The sequence below is a fragment of the Salvelinus fontinalis genome, chromosome 8 (assembly GCF_029448725.1).
Source record: "Salvelinus fontinalis isolate EN_2023a chromosome 8, ASM2944872v1, whole genome shotgun sequence".
NCBI lineage: Eukaryota > Metazoa > Chordata > Actinopteri > Salmoniformes > Salmonidae > Salvelinus > Salvelinus fontinalis.
The window spans coordinates 47,692,687-47,707,950 of NC_074672.1; the positions used below are offsets into that span (position 1 = coordinate 47,692,687).

At 40.7% G+C, this 15,264-nt stretch overlaps 2 protein-coding genes across 2 annotated transcripts in view; both read right to left on the reverse strand.

The window, feature by feature from the left end:
• LOC129861512 (host cell factor 1-like) overlaps window positions 1-9,127 on the reverse strand; it is a 54,923-nt gene extending 45,796 nt beyond the window's left edge. The window contains exons 1-4 of the mRNA XM_055932890.1: window positions 8,337-9,127; window positions 7,298-7,446; window positions 6,905-7,065; window positions 3,656-3,852 (exon numbers count right to left, since the gene is read on the reverse strand). Coding sequence (XP_055788865.1) covers window positions 3,656-3,852; window positions 6,905-7,065; window positions 7,298-7,446; window positions 8,337-8,505 — 676 coding nt within the window. The 5' untranslated portion in view covers window positions 8,506-9,127. The remainder of the gene's footprint in view (window positions 1-3,655; window positions 3,853-6,904; window positions 7,066-7,297; window positions 7,447-8,336) is intronic.
• Window positions 9,128-12,686: 3,559 nt separating this feature from the next.
• The window catches only part of irak1 (interleukin-1 receptor-associated kinase 1), a 126,065-nt gene continuing 123,487 nt past the window's right edge, over window positions 12,687-15,264 (reverse strand). The window contains exon 13 of the mRNA XM_055932733.1: window positions 12,687-14,514. Within this exon, the coding sequence (XP_055788708.1) occupies window positions 14,396-14,514 (119 nt within the window). The 3' untranslated portion in view covers window positions 12,687-14,395. The remainder of the gene's footprint in view (window positions 14,515-15,264) is intronic.

A 15,264-nucleotide genomic window follows, 5' to 3' on the forward strand; every position in this document is an offset into this window, starting at 1 on the left:
TTTCAGCCCAGGAAATAGGCTCAATCTGGGCCCAGAAAACCCTGCAAGAAATTTGACAATACACTCTACCACTTCATAGTGTATTGCCAGGATTGTCTGTGGTCGTAGCTTTTCTCCTGTCCTGTGGTTCAGCGTAACGGTACTTGTTTTAAATGTGGGATTTTAGTGCTTTTTATCCTGCTGTGTAAAGTGACTTTGGGTGTCTTAAAAAGCACGTAAAATGCATTATTATAATAATTATTATAATAATACGAATTAATAATAATACGAATAGTAATTATGGTAATAATACTAATTATAATAATAATACTGATAATAATACAAATTAAAATTATAATACTAAATATAATACTAATAATAATTATAATTATACTAATTATAATTATAATAATACTAAACCTAGATCATGCAACATAGGCTAAGTTTACACACACAGCTCTATTTGGATTATTTTTTACACTATTTGGTTTGTTGACAAATCAGATCAGCTCTTTTGACCGTAATTGGATAACCCGTGAAAACACAGCCTAATGGTCCAAGATTCGGTCCGAAATTCTGCCCGACTAGACTAGCTTACTAGACTAGTTTACTAAATTCTGCCCGACTAGACTAGTTTACTAGACTACTTTACTAAATTCTGCCCGACCAGACTAGTTTACTAGACTACTTTACTAAATTCTGCCCGACTAGACTAGTTTACTAGACTAGTTTACTAAATTCTGCCCGACTAGACTAGTTTACTAGACTACTTTACTAAATTCTGCCCGACCAGACTAGTTTACTAGACTACTTTACTAAATTCTGCCCGACTAGACTAGTTTACTAGACTAGTTTACTAAATTCTGCCCGACTAGACTAGTTTACTAGACTAGTTTACTAAATTCTGCCAGACTAGACTTGTTTACTAGACTACTTTACTAAATTCTGCCCGACCAGACTAGTTTACTAGACTACTTTACTAAATTCTGCCCGACCAGACTAGTTTACTAGACTTGTTTACTAAATTCTGCCCGACTAGACTAGTTTACTAGACTAGTTTACTAAATTCTGCCCGACTAGACTAGTTTACTAGACTACTTTACTAAATTCTGCCCGACCAGACTAGTTTACTAGACTACTTTACTAAATTCTGCCCGACTAGACTAGTTTACTAGACTACTTTACTAAATTCTGCCCGACTAGACTAGTTTACTAGACTACTTTACTAAATTCTGCCCGACTAGACTAGTTTACTAGACTACTTTACTAAATTCTGCCCGACTAGACTAGTTTACTAGACTACTTTACTAAATTCTGCCCGACTAGACTAGTTTACTAGACTACTTTACTAAATTCTGCCCGACTAGACTAGTTTACTAGACTAGTTTACTAAATTCTGCCCGACTAGACTAGTTTACTAGACTAGTTTACTAAATTCTGCCCGACTAGACTAGTTTACTAGACTACTTTACTAAATTCTGCCCGACTAGACTAGTTTACTAGACTAGTTTACTAAATTCTGCCCGACTAGACTAGTTTACTAGACTACTTTACTAAATTCTGCCCGACTAGACTAGTTTACTAGACTACTTTACTAAATTCTGCCCGACTAGACTAGTTTACTAGACTAGTTTACTAAATTCTGCCCGACTAGACTAGTTTACTAGACTACTTTACTAAATTCTGCCCGACTAGACTAGTTTACTAGACTAGTTTACTAAATTCTGCCCGACTAGACTAGTTTACTAGACTACTTTACTAAATTCTGCCCGACTAGACTAGTTTACTAGACTAGTTTACTAAATTCTGCCCGACTAGACTAGTTTACTAGACTACTTTACTAAATTCTGCCCGACTAGACTAGTTTACTAGACTACTTTACTAAATTCTGCCCGACTAGACTAGTTTACTAGACTAGTTTACTAAATTCTGCCCGACTAGACTAGTTTACTAGACTAGTTTACTAAATTCTGCCCGACTAGACTAGTTTACTAGACTAGTTTACTAAATTCTGCCCGACTAGACTAGTTTACTAGACTAGTTTACTAAATTCTGCCCGACTAGACTAGTTTACTAGACTACTTTACTAAATTCTGCCCGACTAGACTAGTTTACTAGACTAGTTTACTAAATTCTGCCCGACTAGACTAGTTTACTAGACTAGTTTACTAAATTCTGCCCGACTAGACTAGTTTACTAGACTACTTTACTAAATTCTGCCCGACTAGACTAGTTTACTAGACTACTTTACTAAATTCTGCCCGACTAGACTAGTTTACTAGACTAGTTTACTAAATTCTGCCCGACTAGACTAGTTTACTAGACTACTTTACTAAATTCTGCCCGACTAGACTAGTTTACTAGACTAGTTTACTAAATTCTGCCCGACTAGACTAGTTTACTAGACTAGTTTACTAAATTCTGCCCGACTAGACTAGTTTACTAGACTACTTTACTAAATTCTGCCCGACCAGACTAGTTTACTAGACTACTTTACTAAATTCTGCCCGACTAGACTAGTTTACTAGACTAGTTTACTAAATTCTGCCCGACTAGACTAGTTTACTAGACTAGTTTACTAAATTCTGCCCGACTAGACTAGTTTACTAGACTACTTTACTAAATTCTGCCCGACTAGACTAGTTTACTAGACTACTTTACTAAATTCTGCCCGACTAGACTAGTTTACTAGACTACTTTACTAAATTCTGCCCGACTAGACTAGTTTACTAGACTACTTTACTAAATTCTGCCCGACTAGACTAGTTTACTAGACTAGTTTACTAAATTCTGCCCGACTAGACTAGTTTACTAGACTACTTTACTAAATTCTGCCCGACTAGACTAGTTTACTAGACTAGTTTACTAAATTCTGCCCGACTAGACTAGTTTACTAGACTAGTTTACTAGACTAGTTTACTAAATTCTGCCCGACTAGACTAGTTTACTAGACTACTTTACTAAATTCTGCCCGACCAGACTAGTTTACTAGACTACTTTACTAAATTCTGCCCGACTAGACTAGTTTACTAGACTAGTTTACTAAATTCTGCCCGACTAGACTAGTTTACTAGACTACTTTACTAAATTCTGCCCGACTAGACTAGTTTACTAGACTAGTTTACTAAATTCTGCCCGACTAGACTAGTTTACTAGACTACTTTACTAAATTCTGCCCGACCAGACTAGTTTACTAGACTACTTTACTAAATTCTGCCCGGCCAGACTAGTTTACTAGACTACTTTACTAAATTCTGCCCGACCAGACTAGTTTACTAGACTACTTTACTAAATTCTGCCCGACTAGACTAGTTTACTAGACTAGTTTACTAAATTCTGCCCGACTAGACTAGTTTACTAGACTAGTTTACTAAATTCTGCCCGACTAGACTAGTTTACTAAATTCTGCCCGACTAGACTAGTTTACTAAATTCTGCCCGACTAGACTGATGTCAGAGGTTACAACACCTGGATAGGTGTCTAACAGATCAGCTAAGCACATAACAACCTGATGCCCAACTGCACAGTCGATGACGTGGCACGCAGCCATAGGTTGATGCAACGCAACCTGCCAGTCACCATGTCACTGTACTGTGGAACACCATGTGTATCCTGTCTAGACAAATGAACTTGATTTGATTTCCTAGTCGGGCAGGAAACTCGAGCGGTCACTCACCTATGTCTAAGATCCACAGATCCCCCAGACGACAACCACTCATGCCTCCATAGATGACTAGACGGGACTTCTCTGAGTAGACTACGGCAGTGTGGCTCTCTCTGGGCGGGGGCAACACCCCGTAGGTGATGGGGATGTCCCAGCCCACCACACTGGAGCCGGCACGCAGCTCCAACGTATACAGATCATTCAGGTATCTGAGTGGAGGAAAGGAAACACAGTTACATTTTATTCTGTTCTATCATTACGCTGTAAAAATGAAAAAAAAGACTAGATTGTGTTATATGTTGCTATGTTTTGACAAGGGCCTACATTAACACCATCCATACACCACACTGGATGATAGACCCCCAGAGTTAGCTGCAAGCGCTGATGTTCCTCTGTCTCATGATGATTACAGCCTCCCTTCATCTGGTTATTTCTATAGTGTTTGGCAAGGTTATGGGTTCAATCCCAACCGGGAACACTGTGTACTGTGAGTCACTAATCTATTGGACAGGGGTTAAAGTATCAACCAATCCACTGACTGAAACGTAGACAACTTTCTCCAGTGAGTTTAACTGTTGAACTGTTTCCTGTTTAACTGTTTCCTGTTGAAGAGTGATATCCCAGGTATAAAAACACAGTAAAGTACACACTAAAGGGTACACAAAGATGTTTTGAGCAAAACAGTGTTTTTTTGTGTACACACAACTGCAAACTTCAAGAAGGGCATTAAGGGAGTTGGTTTGATGGGAAGTCGTGATGTCAACGGCCTCCCCCCTTCTTGAGGAACAGAGGAGCATTAGAGAACAAAAGAAGAAGTCTGACTTAAGGAATCCCCCTGTGCTACGACACGACTTAAGAAATCCCCTTGTGCTACGACACGACTTAAGAAATCCCCCTGTGCTACGACACGACTTAAGAAATCCCTCTGTGCTACGACACGACTTAAGAAATCCCCTTGTGCTACGACACAAGAAATCCCCCTGTGCTACGACACGACTTAAGAAATCCCCCTGTGCTACGACACGACTTAAGGAATCCCCCTGTGCTACGACACGACTTAAGGAATCCCCCTGTGCTACGACACGACTTAAGAAATCCCCCTGTGCTACGACACGACTTAAGAAATCCCCCTGTGCTACGACACGACTTAAGAAATCCCCGTGCTACGACACGACTTAAGGAATCCCCCTGTGCTACGACACGACTTAAGGAATCCCCCTGTGCTACGACACGACTTAAGAAATCCCCCTGTGCTACGACACGACTTAAGGAATCCCCCTGTGCTACGACACGACTTAAGGAATCCCCCTGTGCTACGACACGACTTAAGGAATCCCCCTGTGCTACGACACGACTTAAGGAATCCCCCTGTGCTACGACACGACTTAAGGAATCCCCCTGTGCTACGACACGACTTAAGGAATCCCCCTGTGCTACGACACGACTTAAGAAATCCCCCTGTGCTACGACACGACGTAAGAAATCCCCCTGTGCTACGACACGACTTAAGAAATCCCCTTGTGCTACGACACGACTTAAGAAATCCCGTCACAATCCTGTCTCAGAGCTCTACGGACAATTCCTTATGACCTCATGGCTTGGTTTTTGCTCTCACATGCACGGTCAACTGTGAGACCTTTATATAGACAGGTTTGTGCCTTTCCAAATCATGTCCAATCAATTGAATTTAAAATGGAAACAGGATGCACCTGAGCTCAAAGCAAAGGGTGTGAATACTTATGTAAATAAAAGCCTGTTTTCACTTTCATGATGGGGTATTGTGACGTCATGATGGGGTATTGTGACGTCATGATGGGGTATTGTGACGTCATGATGGGGTATTGTGACGTCATGATGGGGTATTGTGACGTCATGATGGGGTATTGTGACGTCATGATGGGGTATTTTGACGTCATGATGGGGTATTTTGACGTCATGATGAGGTATTTTGACGTCATGATGGGGTATTGTGTGTAGATTTATGAAGAAATAAATGTATTTAATCTATTTTAGAATAAGGCTGTAACGTAACAAAATGTGTAAAAAGTCAAGGAGTCTGAATACTTTCCAAATGCACTGTATATAAAATAATTATTCACTCAAAATATTTTGTTGTTTCTATTACAAAGTAGACCTATGTCATTAACATTTTAAGACACCACTGGCCCTTTAAGAGTTCTATTGCTGCACCTAACATGCTTGATACTCCAGATGTAACTGCATGTGTAAAACAATGCCACTCGCACAATTGAAGGAGTAGAGAAATAAATGTGGTGGCAATGGAAAACTGGGATTCCTCTTCTTCTTCTTCTTTTTTTTTTTTTTAAACAAAAGGCCCAAACTGCTTTCAATAGTTTTCCCACAATTGCATGAAGAATCGCAAGGCCCCCCCAGCGGGTGGTGAAGACAGCCCAGTATGTCACTGGGAACATGCTCCCCCCACCCCTTGTGTTGCGAAACAGTTACAAATATGGTTTTAAAGAATTTGGCAACTCGTCCAACCGGCCTCACAACCGCAGACCACGAGCAACCACACCAGGCCAGGACCTCCACATCCGGCTTCTTCAAATGCGGGATAGCCTGAGACCAGACACAGACAGCTGATTAAACTGCGGGCTTTCTGCACAAACTGTCAGAAACAGTCTCAGGGAAGCTCATCTGCGTGCTCGTCGTCCTCCAGGGTCTTGAACTGACTGCAGTTCGGCTTTGTAACCAAATTCAGTGGGCAAATGCCCACCTTCAATGGCCACTTGCACGCTGGAGAAGTGTGCTCTTCACGGATTAATCCAGTTTCAACGGTACCAGGGAGATAGCAGACAGTCCTGAGGCCCATTGTCGTTCCATTTATCCGCCGCCATCACCTCATGTTTCAACATGATATGCATAGTCACCAGACATGTCACCCATTGTTCATGTTTGGGATGCTCTGGATCGACGTGTACAACAGTGTGTTCCAGTTCCCGCCAATATACAGCAACATCGCAGAGCCATTGAACAGGAGTGGGACAACATTCTACAGGCCACAATTAACAGCCTGATCAACTCTATGTGAAGGAGATGTGTCACACTGCATGAGGCAAATGGTGGTCACAACAGATACTGACTGGTTTTGTGATTTTTTTTTTTAAAGGTATCTGTGACCAACTGTATTCCCAGTCTTGTGAAATACATAGACTAGGGTCTAATGAATTTATTTAAATTGACTGATTTCCTTATATGAACTGTAATTTATTTTGTTCAGTATATATTGATTTACTGTACCTGGGGATGTTGTTCTTGGGGTCCTCGCTGTCGTTAGCCAGTCCTCCGAACAGGTAGCATTTGTTCCCTACCAGGGAGAAGCTGTGGCCCAGACGGGGGCATGGAGGGGGGCCGTTCTTAGGAGACTTGGCCTTCAGACGCTTCCACTCCCAGCGGCTGGCCTGAGGACAGCCGGAGAAAATAACATCATGCAGAGAATAACTCACTAACAAGCTTGGGTGTGGCCCTACGATCTCTAACTAGCCTAGGCAGACATCTAATGCAAAACATAGAAATGTGTTTAAATTGACAGAATATAATATACAGATTTGTTTGTGCAAACAGTTGAGTGTTTACGCCCCAATATCTCACTAAATAACTATCAGAGCTGTATTCTGTGGGCTGAACACGTACCTGTAGTTCATACAGATCGTTGCTGTATTTGCCATACTCCACCATCCCTCCAAACACCAGCAGCCTGGTGCCATCACACACAAATCCATATGCAGCACAGCCAGGCGGGATATCACCACGGACAGCAGGAATGAACCACTGGTTGGTCGCTGAAACACAATGAACTCTTAGGTTAATGACAAACCCCTGCTATGTACCAACGTTACTGTAGTAATAACCTGCTTAACTACAACGTGTCAAAAGCGACAGTCTGAGAATTCCAGTGATTTCAATTAATAATATAGCCTACCAGATATGCCAATATGGAAAGTCATTCCTGATGCTGCCCCACTGACAGACCATAGAAATAAAGCGATATTGCATGTAAATGGAATGTGTTGTGTTTATCATCGCATAGTTTTTTGGGTGTATTTTTGTTGGCGGCCCACTATTTGATATGCCATTTTGACAGTGCTCAGGTATGCTTATAAAATAGCACAACATAGAATTCATCATGGAATCCATCAGCTCGAGGGAGTTTAATAATGATTGATCTTTGTTGATATTATGACGTTGCTGTTTTCTATTAACCCGCCATTTCTCTCTGGATTTTCTCTCCAATCAGCACCCTAGGCGAGCCATTACCCACACAGCTGGCTAGCTAACTACTGATCCCATTACATTTCACAGCACGTCAACACTAGCTTACCTTACCAAAATATGAGCAATACAGAAGTCATATTTTAACCATCTACCTGCTGTCAAACACAGAGGTTCATTGCTAATTCACTATGTTGAACGACAATGCATAAGCGGATTAAGTACTTGGTTAAAATATTATGTATAGGTAGTTTGCTAGCCAACCATACATTCTATTTCTATGTATCCAACATTTCTAGTTGACTAATGCGTTAGCGCTACTACAGTCCAATAACTGACTAGCACATTTTAGCGGAAGCGCTAGTTAGAATCCAATTGCTAAAAATGTTAACGTTAGCCCAGCTAGGATTTAACAATATGTACTAAATGTATGCATGAACCACTGGACGTTAAACCTTACCTGTGTTATAAACGTGCAACTCATCCACAATTCCTTCATTGCCACCCCCGAAAACGACCATCAATTCTTTGATTGCAACCGCACGGTGCCCATGTCGGGGCCGAGGGACAGGACCGGACCAACCCAAAACCCGCTTCCACCGTGGCTGCAGAACTGAGCCAGATGCCATTGTGCCGGGAGATGAAGTTCCTCTTTGAGGGAAAAAAATCCAAATTGAAAAGCTTTTCAATATTACTTGAAAATTGAGCTAAATAGCTCAAGTATAACAATGCTAAGTTAACTAGCGAGCTAGTTATCTCCTGTCAGGAATAGCCAGCTAGCTGGCTAACGCTAAGCTAACAGGATTAATAACCGCGTCCTGCTAAAATACTGCACACAAAAATAAAATATAAAATCAAGATGTGTTTGTTTTGATCCCAGTTCAAGTCCAATTGTATATAGCTGTATTGAGAATATGTCCAGGCAGCTGTGGTTCTACCTTACTAGCTAACAGTAGCAAGCAAGCTTATTTAGCCAAGAAGAAGCTAAATAAAATCTATGGGAGCCGCCATTTTACCTAGCTAGACGCTTTGCAGAAAATTTGAAAACGCCGGCAGGTCAAAACAACATAGATCCGCAACACCATGAATGCGCCGCCATCAAAATTGTGGAACTCGCAGTCAACTTTGTGCATCTCTTCAAAATTGACGCAATAATTTTCTGGGTTGCAGTTATAGTTCCACATAAGCAAGACGGTGCGATTCAATGGGTGCCGCCATCTTGGCGCTAACAAACTAAACAAACCACCCAGCCTGACTAGAAAAATGGCCGAGACAAATTAGGCGCTGAACCCAGTTTGCTAGTTACGACTGAATGTTTTACTAGCTAGCTCGTTCCAGATATAATTTTTGCGTAATTTGTGTCACGTATATAACTTGCAATCCAAATTTATGTTCGGACATTATTGTCCCGGGAAGGTAGCCACACAACTGTTTATTTCCATGCTTCATCATGAGCAGAAATGCATATTTAATGTTATTCAACAAACTTTACAGATCTAAATATTGAGCAGATATGTAGATTTAATTGTAACTTGTTTCCTTCAGTACCACTCCAATTGTCATCTCTAGTAATTGTTGCTAAAGTTGCAGGCAGGCAATGTTCATTGGTGTTGTTTTGTTGCACTGTGATGTACCTTACAAAAAAAGTCATGCTTTTTTCTGGGTGTCGCCATTTCTACACAAAAAGCTAGCTAGATGTCAAAAAGGCGCTGGTTTAGCTAACAGCTAGCTAGCTAGCTAACACTAGTGAAGCATCTTTGATAGTCCGCTAGTTAGCTAATGCTACAAATCAAGATTCAACATAACACTACTGCCAGATTAAATGGATGGAATTTCAATAGAACAACCCAGATAGCATATAGCTATTTAGCTAACAAGAGTTAGCTTCTTAGCTAGCTCTCTCGTTAACGTTAGCTTCCAGCTTAGAAGCTAAAGTTAATATCCTTCTTGACCAAGTACAGTTAGTTATGAATGACGAGCAACCGTAGTAAAACCTAACATGGTATAATAATTTGGGGAAATTAAGTTGAACTTCTTTATTAACGTATCTTTCATTGAAGCATTAACAGTTATAAATTACTTTCCTTATTAGCCTTGCTAGCAAGTTAGCCAACTTCCCTCAAGAAAAATGGCGGAGATACCGTCACAACAAAAGCAACAACAAAAAAAGTTGAATTATCATTACCACATTATACTTACACGTTAATTGTAACTAATCAAAAGTCTCGAGAGCGGGACTCAATTTAAGAAATTGCACCCAGATAATTATATCAGTTAAAACGAGAAGAAGCTAGTACTGTCTTTGGCTAATTCTCATGCCGCCCAGGAAGCCGCCATTTTCTCATCTGCCTCAAACAAACACCACTATCCAGAAGCCCATAGTGGAGATGGCGAGCACAGTGGCTTGCGGACTGACCAACCAGTCTCACCACTCCAACAACAGGGGCAAAGGTTGGCAGGACACTCACTACATGGCATCAATTGGCCTAGATAGACCAGGCTGCATGTAAATGGTTCAAAAAAATAACCTCACTAATAGAACTCAATGTATTTTTGTTCAGTGTAGTAGAAAGCAGATTATTTATGTAACAGTATAACTTTAGTCCGTCCCCCCGACCCGGGCGCGAACCAGGGACACTCTGCACACATCAACAACAGTCACCCACGAAGCATCGTTACGGTCCTAGACTATGGCGAAATCATCTACCGGTATATGAACGCAGTTTATCATGGCGCAGTGGCATCCAAACATTTCTCCAAGTTTCACCATCATTGTAAAGTCCTAGTTATTTGGTTGCTTTGATTTCTGAAGATCAATATTTAATTTCATGTAATTAGTGATTAATTTACATCTGTCCCTCATTTTAAGGTCAATCCTGTTACGTTAACTGAACTGTAATTTTAATAGGATGAAACTATTTCTTTAAAAACAAAAATCTAAAGGAACATCTACACTAAACAAAAATGTAAACTGTTTCACGAGCTGAAATAAAAGATGCCAAAAATGGTACATATGCACAAAAAACGTATTTCTCTCAAATGTTGTGCACAAATGTGTATACATCCCTGTTAGTGAGCATTTCTCCTTTGCCAAGATAATCCATCCACCTGACAGGTATGGCATATCAAGAAGCTGATTAAACAGCAAGATCATTACACAGGTGCACCTTGTGAAAAGGCCATTCTAAAATGTGCAGTTTCATCACAACACAATGCCACAGATGTCTCAAGTTTTGAGGGGGTGTGCAATTGGCATGCTGACGGCAGGAATGTCCACCAGAGCTGTTGCCAGATAATTTAATCTACCATAAATCACCTCTGTCGTTTTAGAGAATTTGGCAGTACACCCAACTGGCCTCACAACCGCAGACCACGTGTAACCAGCCCAGGACCTCCACATCTGTCTTCTTCACCTGCGGGATCATCTGAGACCAGCCACCCGGACAGCTGATGAAACTGTGGGTCTGTACAAACAGTCAGAAGCAGTCTCTGGGAAGCACATCTGCTCTTCATCCTCACCAGGGTCTTGACTGCAGTTCAGTGTCAAAATGCTCACCTTCAATGGACACTGGCACACTGGCGAAGTGTGCTCTTCACAGATTAATCCCATATGATGCGTTTTTCATCATATGATGCTATGTTTTTGCATCATACACGGTTGATTTATGTATTTTGAAAGTTGCATATCTTGAAACCTTGAGCGCTAACAAGTAAAACATTTTGGGACTATGTCAACAATGGACTAATGAAACAAACACCAAAATATAGTTTATGGGTGTTGTTTTCCTTTAATAATTATTTACTATCGTCATTTTTATTATTTAACGTCTTGAAATGGGAAAACGTGTTTTTATGAAGTTCAACATCTATTCTTTATGACATGTTAAAATGAGGTGAAATAAAATACAAAATTGGACCAAGTTACACTTTTCAAAAAGGCACCAAAATTGGTAGAATGACCCAAGTACATTGTGGGACATGTTGTATACATTGTATTTTAATACAATGTCACAATTTACATCTCTTGAAAACAAACTCAACATACCAGACAATTAAATCAATTAATATTGTTCACATAATTAAATAATTCACTTTGTTGTTGCATTGTCAAGAAGGAACCTGCACGTAAGCCTTTCATTGGATGATGTATACTATGTGTATCTCGTACATACGACTACCAAAACGTGAAACATTAATATCCAAATAATTCTACTTTCTTTACGAATAGCAGACAATACATGTTCAGCGGACTTCTAAATCATGATTGATAGGCCTAATTGTGTAAAAATGTATCTTATTTGTTAACGGCCATATTTCAAGTTATTAGTCGTATGTACGAGATACGCATGGTATATATCGTCCAATGAAATGCTTAGTTGCGGGTTCCTTCTCGACAATGCAACAATAACACATCAAATAAGAATAACAGGAACCTAAAGGAAATGTCAGTAGAATAGAATAATACATTTAAGCAGAAGTATAACACAGGAAGGCACAAGTTAGTCCAATATTTACAGGTTTTGGGGAAGGTCGGGATGAGGGCAGTGTATAAACGGAGTAGTATAATACGAGTTTGGTAGCAACAGTTGTGATGTGTATGTAGCATTAGTGTATATGTGTGTATGGGTGAGTGTGTGTGTATGGGTGTGTGTGTGTATGGGTGAGTGTGTATGGGTGAGTGTGTGTGTGTGTATGGGTGAGTGTGTATGGGTGTGTGTGTGTGTGTGTGTGTATGGGTGAGTGTGTATGGGTGTGTGTGTGTGTATGGGTGACTGTATGTGTACTAAGGTGCGAAGAATCAGAGCAGGTGGTCAGTCCAGTTCAAGTTTATTTAATGAAAACCTTGACATTAAATTGTACAAATAGAAACCATACAGTTGTCTGAATTATCTAAAAGATACATTGTACAAATTGTAAAACAGAACTAGTGATGCGTGAAAGAAAATTATTGGATTTGGGGTTGATTACATTTCACGATACCAAACTGCAATGCTTTTTAGTTTGTTTGTTTTTTAAATAAAAATGGAACATACTCCAATCCCGCTTTTTTCCCCCCGTAACTCAACATTTGCTTTGCTCTTCCCAAACTGAACTTGCATAACAGCCAATATTGACTGTTGGGCAATGTATGATACACAGATTACATCCACGTGGCTTTGTTTGTCTAGGTACTACAGTGTGTAATGGTAGACTGCAGTGTGTAATGGTAGGCTGCAGTGTGTAATGGTAGACCGCAGTGTCTAATGGTAGGCTGCAGTGTGTAATGGTAGGCTGCAGTGTGTAATGGTAGGCTGCAGTGTGTAATGGTAGGCTGCAGTGTGTAATGGTAGGCTGCAGTGTGTAATGGTAGGCTGCAGTGTGTAATGGTAGGCTGCAGTGTGTAATGGTAGACTGCAGTGTGTAATGGTAGGCTGCAGTGTGTAATGGTAGGCCGCAGTGTGTAATGGTAGACCGCAGTGTGTAATGGTAGGCCGCAGTGTGTAATGGTAGGCCGCAGTGTATAATGGTAGGCCGCAGTGTGTAATGGTAGGCCGCAGTGTGTAATGGTAGGCCGCAGTGTGTAATGGTAGGCCGCAGTGTGTAATGGTAGGCCGCAGTGTGTAATGGTAGGCCGCAGTGTGTAATGGTAGACCGCAGTGTGTAATGGTAGACCGCAGTGTGTAATGGTAGGCCGCAGTGTGTAATGGTAGACTGCAGTGTGTAATGGTAGACCGCAGTGTGTAATGGTAGGCTGCAGTGTGTAATGGTAGGCTGCAGTGTGTAATGGTAGGCTGCAGTGTGTAATGGTAGGCTGCAGTGTGTAATGGTAGGCTGCAGTGTCTAATGGTAGACTGCAGTGTGTAATGGTAGGCTGCAGTGTGTAATGGTAGACTGCAGTGTGTAATGGTAGGCTGCAGTGTGTAATGGTAGACTGCAGTGTGTAATGGTAGACTGCAGTGTGTAATGGTAGGCTGCAGTGTGTAATGGTAGGCTGCAGTGTGTAATGGTAGGCTGCAGTGTGTAATGGTAGGCTGCAGTGTGTAATGGTAGGCTGCAGTGTGTAATGGTAGGCTACAGTGTGTAATGGTAGACTGCAGTGTGTAATGGTAGACTGCAGTGTGTAATGGTAGACTGCAGTGTGTAATGGTAGACTGCAGTGTGTAATGGTAGACTGCAGTGTGTAATGGTAGACTGCAGTGTGTAATGGTAGACCGCAGTGTGTAATGGTAGGCTGCAGTGTGTAATGGTAGGCTGCAGTGTGTAATGGTAGACTGCAGTGTCTAATGGTAGACTGCAGTGTCTAATGGTAGACTGCAGTGTGTAATGGTAGACCGCAGTGTGTAATGGTAGGCTGCAGTGTGTAATGGTAGGCCGCAGTGTGTAATGGTAGGCTGCAGTGTGTAATGGTAGGCTGCAGTGTGTAATGGTAGACTGCAGTGTGTAATGGTAGACTGCAGTGTGTAATGGTAGACTGCAGTGTGTAATGGTAGGCTGCAGTGTCTAATGGTAGGCTGCAGTGTGTAATGGTAGACTGGGTTGTTAGTTGTGAGCGTTGGTCTGTCTGGGCGCGTTGGCTCGACTCTCACTGGCCTCACCAGAAAGGTAGTCAAGCTCATCACTCTCTTCTGGTCCTCGGCATTGTGGGTTCATCTCAGCATCTGAAAGATCAATATTTATATATTATTTATAAAAAAATATATATATTAAATATACATTTATCAATATTTATATATAAAAAACAAATATATATATATTTTTTTATTAAATATTTATGTATTAATATTTAAAAAGATACAGCGGGGCAAAACAGTATTTAGTCAGCCACAAATTGTGCAAGTTCTCCCACTTAAAAAGATGAGAGAGGCCTGTCATTTTCATCATAGGTACACTTCAACTATGACAGACAAAATGAGAGAAAAAAATCCAGAAAATCACATTGTAGGATTTTTTATTAATTTATTTGCAAACTACCACTGAAATAACAGTACTGGAGTAAACTACCACTGGAATAACAGTACTGTTACTGGAGTAAACTACCACTGGAATAACAGTACTGTTACTGGAGTAAACTACCACTGGAATAACAGTACTGTTACTGGAGTAAACTACCACTGGAATAACAGAACTGGAGTAAACTACCACTGGAATAACAGTACTGTTACTGGAGTAAACTACCACTGGAATAACAGTACTGGAGTAAACTACCACTGGAATAACAGTACTGGAGTAAACTACCACTGGAATAACAGTACTGGAGTAAACTACCACTGAAATAACAGAACTGTTACTGGAGTAAACTACCACTGGAATAACAGTACTGTTACTGGAGTAAACTACCACTGAAATAACAGTACTGTTACTGGAGTAAACTACCACTGAAATAACAGTACTGTTACTGGAGTAAACTA